General features: G+C 37.6%; 2 protein-coding genes across 2 annotated transcripts in view; both read left to right on the plus strand.

The window, feature by feature from the left end:
• LOC118819284 (transmembrane protease serine 3-like) overlaps positions 1-4089 on the plus strand; it is a 28881-nt gene extending 24792 nt beyond the window's left edge. Inside the window, exons 8-10 of the mRNA XM_036587003.1 lie at positions 3269-3398; positions 3513-3764; positions 3892-4089. Coding sequence (XP_036442896.1) covers positions 3269-3398; positions 3513-3764; positions 3892-4050 — 541 coding nt within the window. The 3' untranslated portion in view covers positions 4051-4089. The remainder of the gene's footprint in view (positions 1-3268; positions 3399-3512; positions 3765-3891) is intronic.
• A 4231-nt stretch (positions 4090-8320) lies between these two features.
• LOC118819130 (mast cell protease 1A-like) lies at positions 8321-14559 on the plus strand. The gene is made up of 5 exons (XM_036586789.1): positions 8321-8409; positions 10279-10429; positions 11579-11729; positions 13659-13892; positions 14070-14559. The coding sequence occupies exons 1-5, from the start codon at positions 8352-8354 to the stop codon at positions 14223-14225; spliced, it is 750 nt and encodes a 249-aa protein (XP_036442682.1). The 5' UTR covers positions 8321-8351; the 3' UTR covers positions 14226-14559.
• The last annotated feature ends 7182 nt before the right edge of the window (positions 14560-21741 follow it).

Below are 21741 nucleotides of genomic sequence, written 5' to 3' on the forward strand. Positions count from 1 at the left end.
CATGAAACTTGTGTAACTGTGTAATTTTCTGTTAAATATATGTGTACAAATATATCCTTGTCTTGATGTTTAAAAATGAATAGCATGAGAGGAAATTAAACAGTGATGTGGTCTGTGACTTTTGCACAGTACTGTGTGCAGTTAAGGGCATTTTTGTAAAAGGAAATGCAGAGTGATCGAGACTGATGCACTGTACTACTTAAACTCCTCTTTCTCTCTGAGCAGAACTCACTCACTCTGCTCTGCACCATGGTGTTCACCTGCCTGCTTCTGTTCGCTGCTCTGCTGCCATGCCTGAGCCATTCTGGTATGTATCCTCTAACTCCAGGCCTCCTCCTCCTGTATCTTATGATATTTCATTTGTGTCAGGTATTCATTTTCAGATATGAAATCATGTACGTCATTTAATTTTGCTTTTGAGATGTCTAGTGCAGAAACAAGGCAGTTACATTCATTTTAGTGTAATTCTAACGAGGCTGACTTCACTCTTTCTTTTAGGAAAATGGGAAACACCACTGTACACTAGGTTTACAATGACTAGCTCATATGTTGATGGACTATTTATTAGTCAATCTACTACATCCATCAATAGGAAAGGGATCACCATTGGACTGACCAGATATTAAGCATCAAACAGCTGGAAAGAAGGCTACAACAACGGGAAATACATCTGTGTTACTGCCATGGCCGGGAAAAATGAAAACCATGAAAAAAGTCATTGTGCAACAGCGTAGCACTTCAATTTGGGTGGTCCTTTGTAGATGATTAATAAACTCTTAACAGAGTATCAGTAACACATCAACACATCAGTAAAATAGCAGTTGTGCAGCATCTGAATTCACGAAGGTAAATATCTTGAAGACATACTGTTGATAGATTACTTGCGTTAAGAAGATGTATCGTTGATATGGTACAAGAAGTAGATGTAATATGTTCCTTCTATCAAGCAAAAGCTAACCTTTTCCAACCTTTCCAGCCAAAGCCCAACCATAATCATGGCCCCAATCCTAACCCTAACCTTAACAAAATCCTAATCTCGTTAAGATTCAGTTACAGAATGGTGTCAGCAGCATGTCTATAACAGCTTGTTGAGGATGTTGAGATGATCTGTACATGTTCAGTGACCTCTCAGGTTAAACATCTACAGACATTAATTTGGACTCTCCAAACAAAGTGAAAAACAACTGAATTCAGCAGATAATGAGCAAATTTTATTCATGCAGTTTATTAAAATCTTGAAAATCTGAATGTATTCACTGCTGCTACATCACTATGTTGTTGATGTTATTGAGAGTCTGTTTGTTTCATCTAAAAAGGACCAATCAAAATTGAACCTCGTTAGGTAAATTAACTTACCAAAACCTCACATTTTAGTGACTACAGCAAAGTAGTAGCACAGCAGGCTGTGATTGCAAGAAGCAGCGAATGCATGCACAGAACTGTTAGTGAAGTCCCTATTATTTTGCTGTTGGACAATTATCACCAGTGTGACACTGACATAGGAGTGGCGTGGTAGTGTAGTGTTGGAATGTAGCGTCAAAATACACTAAATGGGCAAAAATATTGGGATACCTTCATATTACACCTACAGGAGCTTTTATGACATCCCATTCTCAATTCATAGGCCTGGCTCACAATCTCTGTTCTAGTTCATTTCAATGGTGTTGGATGGAGTTGAGGTCAGGGCTCTGTGTGGGCCAGTCAAGTCCTTCCACACCAAACTCACGCAGCCATGCCTTTATGGACCTTGCTTTGTGCACTGGGGCTCAGTCATGCTGGAACAGAAAGGGTCTTCCCCAAACTGTTCCCACAAAGTTGGAAGCATATACAGTAATTGTCCAAAATGTCTTGGTTTGCTGAAGCATTAAGATATCTCTTCATTGGAACTAAGGGGCCTAGGCCAACCCCTGCAAAACAACCCCATAGCATTATCACTCCTCCACCAAACGTTCTCCTGGCATTCACCAAATCCAGACTTGTCCATCAGACTGACAGATACAGAAGCGTGATTCGTTTCTCCACAGAATACGTTTCTACTGCTCCAGAGTCCAGTGACGGACACCACTCCATCCAACGCTTGGCATTGTGCACAGTGATGTAAGGCTTGCATGCAGCTGCTTGGCCATGGAAAGCCTGCCATGAAGCTCCTGGTGCAGTTTTTGTGCTGATGTTAAAGCCAGAGGAGGTTTGAAACTCTGCAGTTACTGAGTCAGCAGAGCGTAGGCAACTTATATGCACTATGTGCCTCACTACTCAGTGACCCCACTCTGTAACTTTACGTGATCTGACACTTCATGGCTGAGTTGATGTGGTTCCTAAATGCTTCCACTGTTCAATAATACCACTCACAACTGATCGTGGAATTTCATGAACTGACTTGTTGCAATGGCTGCATCCTATTACAGTACCACGCTCAAATTTACTGAGCTCTTTAGAACAACCCATTTTTTCAGATGTTTGTAAAGGCAGACTGCATGGCTGGGTGCTTGATTTGATACACCTGTGGCAATGGGACTGAATAAAACACCTGAATTCAATGATTAATAGGTGTGTCCCAATACTTCTGTCCATATATTGTAGGAATATCGCTACATGTAAGCTAATGCTACTGCGCACTAAATCTATGTCATTAGACTAATTAATAGTAAGGTAAATTAGCCCTACAAGCTGACCTGCACTCATATTACATTGCTCAACATGACCAGACTGAAAGTGGTTTTCACCTTCTTTAACTTTAACTCTTTTGGTCATGCTCAAAGAAGGCAGGCAAACTACAAAGTGTCAACAGCCATAGCCTGTATTTTAACAGTTTATCTTATATCATTACTACAGCTTAGTAACTCAGTGTTTTAAACATATTTTGGAGTTAATAATGTTAGTTCAATACAGACTCAGTTTACTATTACTGCTTACCCTTTGATAACATTTTCTGATAAGGACATTTGCCAGCTTCTTCTGTGAATTTTTCATTCCACCTTAAATGGTGCAGCAGTTACTTTCTGACGCCAGAGGCACTATAATACTTCTGCACCATTTGAGGTGGAATAGGTAAATAAAGCTGGAGAATAAGAAACTAACTTCTGCTTCTTAGTTTTAATGCTAGTAGTATTTTGGGTCCATGAGGAGAACATATTAAGAACTCAAATTAGCGTTTATTACATATAAATCAGCATGAGAAGAAGTTTCAAAACAGCATAATTAAAGAATTTGTATACTTCAGTACAAAACAAAAGTCATCAAGATACTATCATTTGATTTCTCTTAACAGTGGGATGAATCTGACAGTGGTGATTGGCGCTCATGATCTGGACAACTATAACTATTACCGCATACCAGTGAAGTTCTACCATGTCTATCCTGGTTACAGGCGTCTTTACAATGACATCATGCTCCTGGAGGTAAACAGACTGACGATCAGTCCCCCTCATTCATGTTTTTACTTGGGTCTGTCATTCTGTGAGAAGTGTAGCATCTATTCACTTCATTATTTAATAAGTGTGATCTTGTTTCAGCTTGAAAAACCAGCCCAAAGGAGCAGAACTGTTGAGCGGATCTCCATCCCCAAAACAAATAAGGATGTCAAGGCCAATACCATTTGCAGCGTCGCTGGTTGGGGAAAAATTTCATCTGAAGGCCCTTCAAGTTCCCGTCTTCTGGAGGCAGACGTCAGCGTCATAGAAACAAAAAAATGCAAAAGTGACTGGGGACAATATTTCTCAGAATCAAATATGCTGTGCGCAGGTTCCGGCCATGGATTTTGTCAGGTAAAGTGCCAAATCTCTCTCTCTCTCTCTCTCTGTCTTGCTGTAGCTATAAAAGCTACCCAATACGCTTTACAGCAGCTTAAAGAGGGGTCAGTTAATCAATGTACTAACGTAAGTGTTTTTGCAGGGAGATTCTGGAGGTCCTTTGGTGTGTAATAATATCGCAGTCGGAGTCGTGTCTTTCTTTGAAAGTGGGAACTGTGACAAACCGACAGTGCCAAACGTCTACACGAAGATATCTCAGTTTCTTCCCTGGATCAAGGAAATCATCAATGACTTACAATGAAACAATCAATAAACAAAATCTTTTCCTTTTGCATGCATTAATGATTTTTTTGCCTTTTTTATTTGTGCTGTGCTTTATCATGTCATTACAAAAAAAAAAATAATAATAATTTGCAAATCACAATTAAATTGTCCTTGAGTCATTGCAGTTGACTGACAGTTACCACTGCCCTCAGTCGGTTAGCTCAGAGTTTCACAAAAACATCTTGAATATATATATTCATGGAACAGAGTGTGGTGGGTTTGACTGGTTGTATGCTCTGCACTTAAAGTAATTAATTCTTAGTTCACACTAATAATAGTGTGTTTATTACCTAGTAATTTATTACCTTTACACTTGATTTACATTGAATTAGTCACTTGAAACTATCAGGCCTCTCAACATATCACATGCATATATACAGTTGTATGTAAAGGTTTGGCCACATCAGGCCAAATGACATGTTTTGTTGATTTTCTAAGTCAAAATAAGTTAACATACTCCACAGGGAACACACTTCTGCACAGTTTAATGCACAGTTACTGTTTATTTGCTGAACTGATCATACTGGATGAACAGTTAAGCATAAAATGTGGCCTGTGCAAAAATTATGGCACATTTATTGCTTTATGTTTCATTAAAATCAGCAAATAAATAGAAATTGTGCATTAAATTCTACTGAAAAATGCCAAATTCGAGTTTGTTCGCTGTGGTGTGTGACCTTATTTTCACTTAGAAAGTTAAGAAGACATAATTTCACCAGCAACTTTTGCATGTGTCACATGCAGCTTTGACCATGAAATTGAATTTTCCAAAAAATATATATGGTTTGAGAAGGAACACTTTGTCCATGGATTACATTTAGAAAATTGCACAACAACTGCATCTTTGCATCATAAAGAATCTAATACTACAAAACTGCAAATAGATCTCTATGGAAATCTTGTTAGGATACAAGTCATCTCTAACAAATGTAAAGTATCTTTCAGCAGACCAATGAACAAAGGGATATTAAAAAAACAAAACAAAACATTTCACTGATTACAGAATCACGTTTTTGCAGTCCCCTGTCCCTGTCCTGTTACCTAGACCCCACTGAAAACCCAGGGGGTCAGTTTCCCAGACAGAGATTAAGTCTTGTCCTGGACTATGTTTTGGTTTCAGTGGAGAATATCCACTCAAAATGGTGTGTAGGCTTAATCCCTGGCTGGGAAACCTGCACTAAAACATATATGGTCTGTTGTATAGAGACTAAAGAGAATATTCAAAGGTGATTCACCATTGGTGTTGCAAGATTAAACACAGCTTTAGTTTCTCTTTCTCTTATACCTTGACAGCTGTGACTTCCACAGAAATGTTACTAGCATCCAGAAGTTTATAGACATTAGCTCTTCCAGTGTTTCTTCTGAAATCACGGGTATTAGTACAGAGTTTGTCTCCCCTTTTCTGCAATAACACCCTCTACTCTTATGGGAAGGCTTTACACTAGATGTTGGAACACTGCTGTGAGAATCTGATTGCAATCAGAAGAGCAAAAGAGCAAAAAGAAGAGTATTAGTGAAGTGAGCTACTGATGTTGGATGATTAGTTCTGGATCACTCCAGCTCATCCCAAAGGTAATGGATGGAGCTCCATCACTCCAGAGAACGCAGTCTACTGCTCCACAGCCCAATGCTGAGGGACTTTGTACCCCATAGCTGACAATTGACTTTGGCCATGGTGGCACTGGGCTCATGTGCAGCTGCTCTAGCATCCTACTCTACTGCTACTGAAGTTTGCTCTTGTTATGCTAGCTGCTTTGCAAGGCACTGAAGGACACTACTTTTTAGAGTTTTTAGCCAAAACTTACTGCTAGCTAAATTTGCAGCATGTCTTCACTCCAACAGTGACCATATTTTAGCTTGAAATGACAATATCATATCACTGTTCAGGGAAATTTAAGCAAATGTTAATTTAACTATGCAGTTTATTTTTTGTAAATCATCCTGGAACACCTAAAAATGACCATGCGTGATTTCACCAAGTAGGAGGGACATGCCCCCTCCCTACCACCCTGCCCACCGCCAGGTCTCCTTTCGGATGTTCACCAGCTCACAGAACCATTAAGATGGAAGCCACAAAGTGCTGCTTTTGTCATGGTTTTGTGGTGAAACTGATAAAGCCATATATGTTTAACATGTGAATTAATAACTCGCATCACAAATTCTTTGGAAAGACAATGTGATCTTTTTATTACCATAGGGGTTCCATATCTGCTCATCAAGGCCTCTTAGAGATTGAGAACCTTTGGTGCAAAACATCAGGACAGACAACATGACCTGATAAAAATTCAATTCATTAAAAATTCTTTCTATGATTCAGTTCAACAAGTTATTTTTATTCAATTTCCCTCTAATTTTAGTCATAGCCAATTTCCACCCACTAGCTAGGTCTCACATGATGCCACCAAGCTTGGAGGGTGAAGGTTAGTGAATGCTTCCACCAAGACACACGAAGCACATTTTTGTAACTGCTGCTAATGCAACATTATTGGACAGCTGGAAAGAACACTAGCTGTCACTTATGTTATATTAACTTGCAGCTGCGCTGAGTGATGAGGGAGAGAGAGGGCCATCCAATCTACCCAGAGAGAGCCAGGTAAATAAGGCCATAAGGCCAGCTCTTCAATGGTTACACAACTCAGGAGCTCCCAGTCCGACATTTTAACCTAACTAGCTAGAATGTTCTTATGAACCACAGAGGGTGTTCAAAATCTGTCAAAGTAAAACTCTTTGGGGTCAACAGTGATGACCCTGAACCTTGAACCTTGAACATGAACATCATATTTCAGAGAAAAACAACGCATATATATATATATATATATATATATATATAATATATACACTTGAGGTGAAATTCCATTTGAAAAATAATCTGCCACAGCCAAGTAGCTTATCCTGTATGCTTTTCTCATTCAAACAGTTTTCTCTCAGTAACTGCTAAAAAAAATACTTAAAAATGCTTGTATTTGCTAATATCAGGCATAATCTCATGGGTTTGTGAGTATCAGCTTAATGTTGAAATATTTCAGCAAGTTCTTTATTTACACATTGCTATCTGTTCTGAAGATCTTACACTTCAACAACCCCCCAACCCCCACCCCCACCCCCTACACTCACCCCACCACAAAGTTTGCTTTTTTCCCAGGCTGGTCAATGTATGTGAATACGCCAAAATGCAGTAAATAGTAAACCAGAATCAGAAAGGTAAGAAAATAACTAACACAAGCAACATTTTGTGTATAAAACAACACAGAAATCTGTGACGGCTCAAAACCATTTGTAACTTTCAGAATCAAACAAGTGTCATCACAATTAATTATGTTATAAGTGTTACCCAAGAACAGGTTCTCAAAGATTCTACTGTTTGCCAAGAGCAAGTATGGTTTGGTGCACCTTAACTGTTGACTCTGGGCAACTTTTTTATTTATTTATGCACCAAATAACTGCACAGAATACTTTGGACACAAGTCAGGTCATCTCTCAAACACCAAAAATGAAACTTGCCATATGTTTAATGTCACGCATTCCTCCAGACCTGACTCTTTGGCGAACTCCAATTCACTCCTGATTCACCTGTCTTGTTTGTCATATGGCTAGTTGTAGTTAGTGCATTAGCCCAGGCTTTAGTCAGGCTCCTTATGAAGTATTGCTTATGTCACTAGAGATACTGAGCGGTTCATTCTGACAGACAACTAGACGTGCTTTTTTGCATGTTACATAGATATAAGACAACCACAGCTGGTGGAATGATTGTCTGGTGGTCTGGATGATAAAACTATTTCAAACTGAAGTAAAACATAATATGTAGTGACAGAGTTTTCAGTTATGAGTAAGATGTTAGAATTTCAGTATTTTGATTAGACTGTGAATTAGGAATTGTAAGTTGTCATTAACCCTACAAATAACTTAATTCATTAATCATTAATCATTAATTCACAAATGAAATTAGTAATCTATTCTGTTATTTCTGACTAGCTTTTCTTGAGGTTGGAACAATGCACTCTGTAGAATAAAAAAAAAAAACAAGCATTTCATAGAGCCTAACACAGGCCAGGGGTCAGATCCATCAGCTTGCTGACATCAGACATGCCGTCTGTTACAGATATGATCTCTGTGAAAATAAACCACTATATGATAAACAGGAAAAGCAGGGTTTTTGAGGAGGAGCACTTGCTACTTGATGTGAGAACAGGGTCTGCTTGTGGTGAACTTACCTCACCCACCATGCTACATATAATCTTCTCCCTCACTGAGGTGAACCTTCATTCTCCCTACAGCACCATGGCTCTCATCTCTCTGCTCCTTCTGGCTGCTCTGCTGCCACAGCTGGGCCACTCTGGTAAGTGTCACCTACACATAGCTTCTGTTTCATAGCAGGTGAGCACAACCCTGGCTCTGATGTTCTGTTTAATCTAAATCTAAATCTAACATGGTCAATGAAGGCCTTAAGGGTCATCAGAGTTTTGACCCAGATGTGTTGAACACCATATGGGTCACATTAAAACAGTATATATTTTAATATATTGACATATATTTGCATATATTGGCATATATTTAAATCCATCATATTGCACATGTACATCGAACACTTCATTGAGTACACCTCCTTGTTTCTACACTCTTTGTCCCTTTCATTTGCTCCACTTAACAATACTGCAGTCTGTAATTGTAGTGTTTCAATTACAGACTGTAGTCCATCTGTTTCTCTGTATACTATGTTAGCCCCCTTCACACTGTTCTTCAATGGCCAAGACCACGACACAGCAGGTATTGTGTGGATGGTGGATCATTCTCAGCACTGCTGTGTCACTGCTGGACTGAGAATAGTCTACCAATCAAAAACATCCAGCCAACAGTGTCCTGTGGGCAGCATCAGCAACAGATGAGCTACAGTCTGTAACTTTACATTTATATGGTGGACCAATAGGGTAGGTGTGTCTTACAGAGTGGACAGTGAGTGGACATAGTGTCACTGCACAACAGTGTCACCGCAGCACTGAGAATGATCCATCACCCATATAATACCTGCTCTGTTGATCCTGTGGGGGTCCTGATCATTGAAGAACAGGGTAAAAGGGGGCTAACAAAGCATGCAGAGAAACAGATGGACTACAGTCTATAATTGTAGAACTATGAAGTGAACCTATATGGTAAGTGGAGCTGATAAAACAGACAACGAATGTTTAAGCATAGAAGTGGTTTTAATGCTATGGCTGATCGGTGTATATTTTCAAATTATCAAATACATTGCACATATATTGCACATACATATTTAATCTGATAAAATATATACACACATTTCTCAGTACTGGATACTTTTTAATGTCTTCATCACTTGTTTTTTACAACTAAAATTGTGTAAAATTATGTCAAAAACATTGAAAAAAAGAATTATTGTGCGCTTTTAGGATACACTATATGCTAGCTATTAATTAGCCTTAGAATGATGAGAGATTCTGAATTATTATTATTATTATTTTTTTTTTATTATTTTTTTACCAAAAACTGTTAATATATCATTTCCACCACAGAATGAATGATGGTGATACTAACAAACATCTTTTAGGCTTTACTTTAAGACAAGCTTTAATCTGGCTTCAATTAAAAATACAAATATCTAACAAGGTACTCATTTTTTTTTTATTCTAACATGCAGAGGAAGTACATTTTAATGCACAATTACTGTTTATTTGCTCAATTATTGGGTTTATGTTCTATTTTTTCTAGAAACTGTGTAGTGAAGTGCCATTTTTAAGTTTGTTCCCTTCACTTAGAAATTCAACAAAAAAATAAAATTTGACCAGGAGTGTTCAAACGTTTACATATGACTGTATGAGTTACTGTTTTATAATTGTTTTGTTATTATTTTGCTATTTCCAGCTCATGATGTATATTTAAACATTTTCAGATGTCGGCACCAAATTGTTGTTACAGTAACTTAATTATTTGTTTTAAATGTAAAAAAAATGTACAATATACCACAAAAAGTAATGCAATTGTGTTCACATTAAAGTCTTGTTAGTAGTCAATATAGTTAAACAGTTGAGACTTTGAAATGTGTGATTTGAGAGTTTTTTCCCTTTAAGATTCAAAAATGCCCAAAGATCAATATTTACCCGTTTATAAAAAAATATAGTGGCAAAGTTAGTCTATAACAATGTTTGTTTAACTAAGTATAATCAGCTTGGATTTACTTTCTTGTTCCCAGCCAGCGTGAATGTTGGTATAGTGAATGGCACAGAGGCTAAACCTCACTCCAGACCCTACATGGTGTCTCTCCAAGCAGGGACTCACCACTTCTGTGGTGGCTTCCTTGTGAGTGAACAATTCGTCATGACGGCTGCGCACTGCCAAAATCAGTAAGCTTTTCATTTCGTTCTTTATCTTGCTGCCGTCTTTAGTTGGTTCTTTCTTGCGTTGTGAATGGCTTCACCAAACATTCTAAAGTAAGCAATGATTTGTCTTTGATTAGTGAGTAATGAAGCAGGGCTACAGGTCATCCAGCACTAGAAATAATACTGGGAACAAATAACTTCTACATTTTTACTGTTACTGTCACAGTGTCTAATGTCTATCGAGAGCAAGTCTTGCACGCTATGCTTTAGGCCGACAGTCATTTAAGAGAAATTCCACAGGTCTTTCCCATTTTGTGGAGAATTAAATGGTTTAGATGTAAACAAAGTCATTTTGGTGTAAAATACTCTGTTCTAGAGAAAGTGAGTCAGAATTGTTCAGACGTCTGAAGAGTTGAATGCCTTGTCAAATACAGTTAGTATATAAAAATAATAAAAAAAATACTTTGCCTGAAGCCTGTTTTACAGTAGTTTTGAGAAAAGCTTTTTAGCTAAAATTTACATATTTGTAAATCCATTAATGGTGGAGGAGCACATGGGCGGATATTTTACTTCACTGTTGGGGGACAATAAATAGAAAACAATTTCAAGAGCATTTCTGGAGGGGACACACTCTGTTATGGTACTGAACACAGTTGGACAGCGATGTTGACCACTCCAAAATGGCGGCGCCGTTGACATGCCTGGCTGAACCCATAGCAGCATCTATGTGTGTATATCTATGGTTCAGGGATGAGAGGCAGTGGACCACTGTGAGGCATATGAAGGGGGTGATGATCTTTCAGAACTTAAAAACGAATAGTTTTATGTCTATAATCAGCACAAGTTCTTTAGAATTATGTAGTTATGTTTACAATGATATATTGAGGGGGACAGCTCTCTGTTCTTCCCTGGAAAGGTGGGCACCACCTCAACCATTAAACGGTAAAAATGTATTAAGACAGTGGAATTCCTCTTCAAGTAGAGGAGAGTCTTGTGAACACTGTTAATATCAGTGCTTTTTAACTTCTTAATTTTCAGATATAAATCTCTGTAACTCAATAAATTATTCAATAATTTAAGTAAATTATTCAGCAAATTATTCAATAATTAAGGATTTAAGGGGTTCAGACCTTTAAAATATTTTTAGTGTTACCTGTTGGTTCCTCTTAACAGAGTAAAAAAATGGACAGATGTGACAGCAGTGATAGGAGCTCATAATCTGAAGACCAACAACTTTCAGCGCATACAAGTGACAGAGAAATACAGCCACCCAAACTTTACCAATGACCCCAAAAACCCAGCAAATGACATCATGCTGCTGAAGGTAAACAATCACTCCAAAATATTTCTGTTTGAGTTTATTAATCTGTGCAAGGCAAAACTGGTTAAACATGGTGAAATGTTTAAGGTAAATGCAGTAATTACTCAAACAAAGCTTTTACTGTGTTATTTAAATGGACTAAACCAGAACCTCAACCTTCCAATTTAACCCTCAGAGACCTTTTGTTGAAAATGACAACAAAAGTTTAAAGCATTTCATTCATGCCTACGTCTCACTAAAGATATATAAAAACTACATATCCCAGCAGTCCTCTCCCTAAACCATATAGCATAGTGGTTTAGTGTTTTAGTGTTTGACCTGTGATATTTTCTCTACTTTTCTAAAATGTCTGGTGAAAAAAATGTATAATTAAAAAATGATAACTTGTAAATAAAACTGTATATATACAAATTTGAGGCATTTTAATGAATGTTTAAAAAATGCAACCACTGAGCAAAAAGTTGTCAATACTTTTGGCTTCGTTCACACAGTGGCTCTGTTTACTCCATATAGACAGTGGGTCCAACTGCAGCTCTGTGGACCCCCAAACCCCACCTCAACACACCTGATCCAAAAGCTAATTATAAACCTTTCATAAGTTCAATTAGGTGTTTTGAGACAGATACTTAAATTAGGGCTGTATTTTTCCAGCTTGTCAGCAATGTAAATAGACCCTAGTCCATTTAAGGTCCGTTTCCCAGGCCCAGATTAAACTTAATCCTAGACTAGAAAGAATTTCCATTAGTAATTCACCACTGACACTGTAATTTAGCCCAAGACTAGACTTAATCCATGTCTGGGAAACAGGCCATTAGTGATTTGCAGATAAGTAGTATTTTGATAAAAGGATAAAAATAGTGCACAGGACGATGTTTAAAGTGCTTTAGGATGCTTCAGGGACAATTAACTTGCATTAACTTAAACTTAATAACAGTTATAAAATCATGACTGAGCCATTTGGTCCCAGATGTTCATGCCCAACAAAATGTTTAATGCAGAAACGGTTTTTAATTTGCTTTATAAATCTAATTTTTTCTTGAAATGTCTATAGCTAGCATAATGCTAACTTCAATTAGCCTGTGAGCAGGAATTCCTATGCAACAGGAATCAAACAACCAAGCATCAAAACATTGCATCCACATTTTTAGCCCCTTTTTAGCTTTATCTACCTTAAACATGATCAACTGAAGCTTGTAACACACATTTATTTTACAGTTTCTTATTGTGTTGGATTTTTACAGTCTCTGACTGATTGCATCACACTCACAGTCACATTTTAACACATTTAGGATTTTACATGCAATTAATAATAATAAACTTGATAAAAGGTTTCTGTGTTAGCAGGACATTAGAGAGAAAATGTGTAGAAGTGACTGATGCTGAGAGAGAGGAAAGTTTAAAAACGGCATTACTGAAGAAGCTCTCCATTTTCCATTTTGGGCATTGTTTTTCACTTTCTGCCCCAGTGGTTTCTTTTCTTTCTTTTTAAAAAAAATCCATTTCTCCAGTAACCACTGCTGAATGGCTACACATTTCATTGCTGTGTAAATCCTTATATTAACTAAAAAAAGTAGCAACTGCATATTTTACAGATTAATTACAAATTCTGGGGGGTGAAATTGCAAAACAACTGCTTAAAGCTTTTATTTTGTGCACATTATCATCTGACATTTGTCATTTTTTGAAGTCCATAATGTGGTAGTACTATGATAATTCCAGAAAGAACTGTAATGTAAATAAAAAACATTTAATATTTTTGATGGTTAAGTTTTACTTTGGTCTGGCTGGCGATATTTTTCAGGGTGATTCTGGGACGGTTCTGAAAAAAGATCTGCAGTGTAACAACCTGATCAAACCATATTCACTTCTGTTATTGATCAAATTCAGTTCTGTTTACTGCATTTGCTAATAATTATGATGATTTTGTTACAGCTAGCCAAGCCAGTTGTAAATGCTTCCTGGATCTCCATCCCAGAAAAAGATGAAGACTTTGAGCAAAACACCACTTGCAGTGTAGCTGGTTGGGGACGCACAAAAAACAGTGGACCTGCAAGTGATGTTCTTTTGGAGGCAAAAGTCACGATGTTAAGCAGCAAGAAATGCAAAGCTTTGTTGAAATACCCCAATACACTGTGTACAGACACTCATAATGGGGGATTTTGCATGGTAAAGTTTTTCTTAAGATTTTTTGATAAATAAGGCAAAGCTTTTTGCTTGTGAAATCTGTTGAATGCACTTTTACATTCAGTGTTCAGTGTTTTACATTTAGCGTTTGTACTTTTAAGCGGTAGCTTTATAAAGGTCAGTTCAGCAGTGTGCTAAGATTGTACCTGTTTGTTGCAGGGAGACTCTGGAGGTCCTTTGGTGTGTAATAATACTGCAGTCGGAATCATGTCCTTCTATGTCAAGAACTGTGTAACTCCTCTAAAACCATATGGCTACACCAAGATTTCTGGATTCCTGCCCTGGATCAAAGAAATAATGGGTAAAATGAAATAATCAGTATCATCAGTGGTTCATCGGCGCTGACTTGACCTTAAAACTGTCGTTCATGATTCACAACAAATAATTCCACTGTAAAGAAGCTTCTGACTGGCTATACAAGTTTTATGTTACTTTCATGTGTTACTTTCTAGAGAGTAAATCCTGTCTTGTTACACATGTGAAATGATAAAAAATAAAAGTTTGAAAATGAACCAAGTGTGGAAAGAAAACTCCTGATCTTTACTGATATATGTAACACAGCATCACCCACCACCTACCACACCTACCCCTGTTACATCTTATGTGTTTTAATATATTTAGGACATTACCAGAAGTTTTTATTAAAATAAGGCACTTGATTTGCATAAAAAATCTTCATCAATTCCTTCACATAGATACTGACACAAATGTCTCACAATTTCTTTAGAACATATTTCACCAGTTAGCTCCCACCATCACTGCACAGACAGCCCTGATGTCTACTTATCACAATGCATCTCATCCATGATAACCATTTTCAAACAAATCCTTCACAATCAATGCAATGCAAGTAACTTTGTGTATATACTAATAAATATGTACTATTTTCTTTACTGTATTTCACAAGAGGGACAGAAACATTTCTGCATGAATACAGGATCATTCAGAAACAGCATTTCATTTGGCCTTGGAGGCAGTGAGTGTCTGTCTATTTGATTTTGCAAGTGAGGTAACATACAGTGTTATGTAACGCTGTCGTGATTTTCAAAACTTTAAGAAAACTGAGCTGAACAGGGAGTGAACAGTCGATGCTCACTGGTTTTTATGCTGCACTATGGGAACTTTCAGGGAATGAAAGTTTCAGTGCAATGAAATGATTTTGACAATGAGAGACTCTAGAAAATGGCTGATTCCCTGGACAGTACCACAACTACTGACCTAGGGAGCTCTTTGAGACACACCCACTATTTATTGTATTGGTAATCTTTGTATTTCTTGTACATTACTGTTTCCTATGAGCAAATAAATGCTTATTGACCAGATAAATATTTTTAAAATCTAATTTTCTCAGGTGCCTAAAACTTTTGCATAGTTTTGCAAAAGCGCAACCTTCTTATCTGGCCAGTAGCATGTCAGACAACTATTTAAATCTTTCAATTTCACTTTAAAATAATCAAAAAGATCTTTTCTAAAACAACATTGTAAAAAGGCAAAAAAAAAAAAAAAATCAAGTTTTACTTTCATAAGCTGAAACTCCCAATAGAAAGCACCCTATAAGTGATGATTTTGTATATACTTGGCTTATTACTATCTCAATCAGAACATAATCCTTGTAAAAATTTGTTTTTCAAATATTCTTTTTTTTCTGCAATTTGAACTATTTCAGTAGAGTGGTCCAGATATCAGGACAGTGTGTTAGTCTGTTAGATATAACAGGTACACTGTATATGAATGAAACACACATATTTAACTTGCTGTTTATTCAAAGAAACCCTGCATACTTGGGTGTGTTATTGTGCCCGTTCTCTAATTAAGCATCAAATGTACACTGTTCAGTATCAGGGCCAAACGTTCATTCTGGTAATGCACCAGTTAAAGTTTCAAAACTGATGTCTGTCAGCAAAGAATGTCATCAGGTTTGGCCTTGAGCTGGGCCAAATGCAAAAGAAGCACAGACCCATTTCACTAGAGGCTGTAGTTAAACTGAATGCAATTGTTTGTATAATTCACAGAAAAGCATAAAGATGCTTTTGATAAAATGTTTTACCAAAGCCTATAAAAAGTAAATTGTGTGTGTACATCAAATAAATGTTTTGATGGACTTAACATATTAAACATACTAAGCCTATTTTGAGCTAGTTGCAAGTAAACATGGTACTTGGTCTATTTCATGTGAATTTCATTAAAGTAAAATGAATCACTGAGAATGCAAACTGATAGAACTCTATCTGTACAGCTCATCACTGCAGAAGTTTCAATCTGAACAGTAACGACCACATGTCCCTTGGTCTGATGCCAGATTAAACCAATTAATGATGTGTTTACTGTTATCTTCTTTGGAGGTGTGTTAGGATGCTGGTGGTGCCTACACAGGCATCATGACACACAAGTCACGTAAGAAATTTCACAGAAATATGATCATTTTGAATCTTTGTGCAAGACAAACAATGAAGGAAACCAAGTTGTTTCCAATTGAACTATATATGCTCAAAGACTGAAAACTGTTTTGTAACTTACTGAATTATTTGATCAGGAATTGTCATGAAGTAAATCTGGACGTTGCTCCTGATAGAAGCTACAGTTTTACTTCACATTTCCCTGGTACTTGTGTTTTAGCCAAAGCCATTGATCTGATGACATCAACTGTTTGAAATTATGTTGTTCAATGTGATCACATCAAGGCCTACTGCCGCTTTGATTAACTGTTTCATGAAACTTGTTTCACAAAGTTGAGGTGCTTGCAACTGTTTCAGCTGAGTTTCAAGGGAGTTTCAGGACAACATTATGCAATTTAAATGCAATTTAGTTTCATGTGAATTTTAAGCAACTAACGTTGCATGGAAATTTCAGCATATAAAACCAGCCATAAACTTTGTGAATAACTGGAATGCTTTTTCAAAGAGAAGGCCTGCAGGCGAAGTCACTACACTCTCGAAAAGGGTTTTTTGGGGTGATGTCTAAAATGTTTCCCCAAAGCCCTTTCAATGAGTGACTCTTAAAAGAACGATTGTTGTGAATAAGATGTGAGAGTTCGGAGGAATGTTTTAAAGTTTACAGAACAATACATCCAAGCTAATGCTGCGCTTACATTCTGATGGTAGATGGTTGATGGCTAACTGGACATTCCAGTGTTTTCAGTGAAGTAGCGATTAAATCCACCAATAGCTAAATTCTCCTTTCTTTTGCTTTCTTTTGATGTCAGCCAGGGCAATGAAATAATCCAGATGTTGATTATTTGGGGACCATGATGAACATGATCAGTGTTAAACATCCAGGCACACACAGTATTACACAACAAAAAATAAAGTATAGACCATCCTCCTGCCTTTATTCCACCTTAAATAAACTATTAACACTGCTAAATGCAGAGGTTCCTCCATTTGAATGTATTTTGAAGGCAGTGTAGATGTATGATTCACTGCCTTACACTTCCCACAGTCCTGTCAGCGCAGTTGCGGTTAGAATGAAAAATGGCAGAAGCCATTAGCGCTGGCACAGAAAAACTAGATTGTGCACAAATGAGCTGTTTGTAATTATTATAACTAAATGTTTTATTTCTGGAGAATAAGTCAATGTACTTTTCATCTATTAAATAAAAGTTATTTAAAAAGTGTCTGTGTTTTGTTGTGTAAACACCTATTGACACTACACCTACATTATGTTTTTTTTAATGTAAAGCTTTTCAAAACCTCCTCTTTGTACTGAAGCTTGGTTGTTAATTGTAAATACAATTTATATGACAAACATGCTTATATAATTCTGGCCACAGACTCTTAAGCCAGCAGAAAACTTTTAAAGCAAAACAACATCTTTGTGGCTGAGATAATGTAGTGGTTTGAGTTTGTATGGTGTGACCCATTCACCAGACCAGTTCTGAGACCTCAACCTGACTCTGATTGGTCCAGGGCACGTAGCGAGCTTCTAGTGGTGCTGAAGTATACACTGATTTCTTTTTAAATACATTTAAAACCGTCTGTTCAACAGTAATTCAATTTCATTTGGTTTATTGCCAGCTTGAATTCTGAACTTAAGATTCACTTTCTTGGTGGCCCATGTGGCCAGTGCAAATTTTAATATTAGTCTACTCCTGACTATTGTCATGCAATAGTTAAAAAATAACCTGTTTGTTTTTACTGGTCACGTATATGAGTATTTCTCCTTTGGTGATTTCGTATGCATTTCTACCTTTATTGAATTGTTATATGCTTTTTTGCTGTGCAGTGCTCTACTAAGTGGAGTGTGATGAGCCTGCAGTTCCCTTATCTGGATTTATATCTGGATTGTTGGTCTTGCTGGGGAAATCTGCTGAAAGAGCATCTTTCTCTCAGGTTTACAGTGATGTGTAAAGCCACTTTCACAAGAGTTTTAGTATATATGGGTGAAATCAATATCATCATCAACATCTTGTTTGAGGTCAGTACTTCACTTGCATCACAAAATACTTCATCAGAATTTGTTATCTGAGTTGAAGATCCCAGCATCACCAGTTTCTGATGCCTCAGCATGACATACACTACCATACCACTACTATGTCAGTGTCACTGTGCTGAGAATGGTCCACCACCCGAATAACAACAGGTCAGCAGTGGTCCTACAGTGGTCATTTCCCAATGATGAACTGATAAATTGTATATTGTAATTTCACTAAAATGGTCAATGAGTGTTGATGTATTTTATAAGCTGGCAACTCATACATACACTATGTGGTCAAAAGTATGTGGCCACCTGAGCCTTGCACCTATGCGAGTTTGTTGGACATCCCATTCCAAAACCATGGGCATTAATATGGCCCCTCTTGTGGTTATAACGGCCTCCACTCCTTTGGGTAGCCTTTCCACAAGATTTTAAGAGTGTGTCTGTGGAAATTTGTGCTCATCCAGCATTCGTGAGGTCAGCCTGCATTTGTGAGGCCAGGCCTTCTCATCCAATTGATGTTGGATGAGAAGGCCTGGTTCACAATCAACAGTCCAGCTCATCCCAAAGGTGTTTAGTGAGGTTGAGGACAGGACTCAGAGCAGGCCACTGGAGCTCCTCCACACCAAACTCATCAAACCATGTCTTTATGGATCTTGCTTTGTGCAGAGGGGCACAGTCATGCTAGAACAGGAAAGGGTCTTCCCCACTGTCACCACAAAGTTGGAAGTATAAAATTTTCTAAAATCTCTTTGCATGCTGTAGCGTTAACATCAGCATGCTAAATTCCCCCTGGTATTTGGGGGGGGTCCCATGTTGGCTGGCTGCTAACTCACATGCCATAGCACCACTGATGCTAGCTTTAATGTCTGGTTTAACAATTCTTCTTTTGGAAATGCGCTTTGGTAGTTCACTCTTTCACACATTGACTGAGATCTTACACATCTGCTGTTTTGTATTCAGTTTAAGAAATGAGTAACAATTCAGTCTTTCCACCAGTCTTTTGCAAAATAGGACATGTTTTCAGATTTACAAATATGCTATGAAATAATGTAAAGTGTTTCAGCGGTATCATAGTTGGGCATAGTTACTGTCTCTAGACTATGAAGGACCAATTGGATGAACCAATTTGCTACAGTGTCACCCTGAGGCAAAGCAGTGCTGTATCCCAAGTTAGGTAAGAATATCAAAGACAGAAGCTCGGCAATTGTAGGTGAAGCAGCTAAACAATGAGCTTTCTTTAAGTTCGTATTTGAACATCTGTTTTCCCCAAACTGACAGCATAACTTTATAATAAAGTTATTTTATGGGACCCCCCAGAATTTTGATTTTGAGACATTCAGGGGTTCCAAGAGGTTAATTAGGACCTCTGTAGTTCTCTCATCACTCTAAGTGATGCAACAGAGAATATACAATTTCAGTACTTACTGCTTCAGGACTCTGAGTTTGTATGGTCCGAGCTGCTCCTAGATGCTTCCATTTTAAAATAATAGCACAGGGTAGAAATTTCACTAACGGAATCAAAGGAAGCATTCTATTACAGTGCTATATTTGAAGTCACTGAGCTTTTCAGGACGACCCATTCTACTGACAATGCTTGGAGATTCTATGATTATGTGCTCGATTTTATATACCTGAACCACTCAATAGTTAGGAGGGGTGTCCACATACTTTTGACTTCATAGTATACATTAAATTTAAAAATACACTGAAAAAAAGTACAACCCCATTTCCAAAGGTTGGAACGCTGTGCAGAATGCACATAAAAATAGAATGCAATGATATGCAAACCATGTAAACCATATTTTTAAAGGAAAACACAACCGTTCACAACTTACTGCCATTATAGTGGCTAAAAAAGAATATTCTACAAGGGTCCCTTTTCTACTTTATTTGTGTATTTTTTTCCTTTTCGAGATCCACGTTAATCATGTTTTTGTGGTTCTATGTACCAAAGACACATAACAAAATGGAAATTTTCCATACTATAGACCAAATTATAGGGTAGAGCATACACACTCTGTGTGCATGATGTGCACAGATGAGTCATAGATAGGCAAAGTGCTAGACTAGTGCTAGACTAGTGCTAGCCACAAACTGTCTTTTGGTTTGAGGCTGACTTGCACATTTTATTTAGGAAGCTTCTGAAATCAAGTTTATCTCTGTAAGCTGGAAACAAGCCCAATTCTAATAAGCATCAACAGGCCATCACTCAGCCCTTAATCTCCAGTTTTAGTAGAGTAGCATACCAGGCTAACTTACTACTTTACCTCAGTTTAAACAAGACCTGAGCTCTGCCTATATGAATGACTCAAATAGCTTTTGCTGTCTTTTCTATGAACTTTGATTAGCATGCTTGCTTTGGTTTCAATTTGGCGTGTAAATTTAGTCGTCTGTTTTCTGTTCAGCTAGCTAGTGTCATGTGTGTCACATAGAAACAAGCAGTTTTTCACCATAATGATTTATCAATCAGATCAAATAACTTCTTGCTGGTGGTTATTTATCCACCATTGCATTTGCTTTTTCTGAAGATGCTCAGTGAAGACATTGAGCTTGACAGAGTGAGAGCATGCGCACACATGGTGGAGGGCGTCTACACGCAGCGCGTGTATGAGCAGTGACTGACACTCTGTCAGACACGCCTCATGGCTTGGATTGGTTGGTTTTGGGCACGCTGAATTCTTGCAAATGACATTAGGAGCACTAGGTGGAGCCAGATACATACATATATACATATACATACAAACATCTAGGAGCAACAACATTTCAGTGCCAACTGTGAAGTTTGGTTAGGGAGGAATAATTGTTTGTGACTATTTTTCATAGATTGGACTCCAAACCTTAGTTCAAGTGAAGGGAAATCTTAATGCTACAACATGCAATGACACTCTACAGAACTTCCAACTTTGTAGCATGAGGGACTACATAAGAGAAAATTCACCAGTTAAGGAGAAACATAAGGGTACATGAGGATTTCAAGGAAAAATTCAACTTAGTGTTTTATTCAACTTGGTCTAGGCTATGCGGCAAACTGCGGCCATGCTTTTCCAGCTGATAACAGCTCACCAGACACTTTCTCCCACTCTCCCATGACAGATTTGTGAAATGTTCCACTGTTTGGCGAGTGTCCGTCGTGTTCCGACCATAAAGGATAGTGTAAAACAACAATTAACCACCCAGGAGCAAAAATCAGCCTTCAAACTTGAAAGAAATAATGATTTAACATTTATTGCGATATATATAGATATCGAACGATATGAATTTTGTTTATCATGATAATATTTTTGGCCATATCGCCCAGCTCTAAGAGAAACAGATGGACTACAGTCTGTAGAACTACAAAGTGCACCTGTGTGTTAGGTGGTGCTGAACAAATGGACAAATAGTGTAGAAACAAGGGGGTGTACTTAATTAACGT

This window comes from Colossoma macropomum, unplaced genomic scaffold (assembly GCF_904425465.1).
Source record: "Colossoma macropomum unplaced genomic scaffold, Colossoma_macropomum, whole genome shotgun sequence".
Taxonomy (NCBI): domain Eukaryota; kingdom Metazoa; phylum Chordata; class Actinopteri; order Characiformes; family Serrasalmidae; genus Colossoma; species Colossoma macropomum.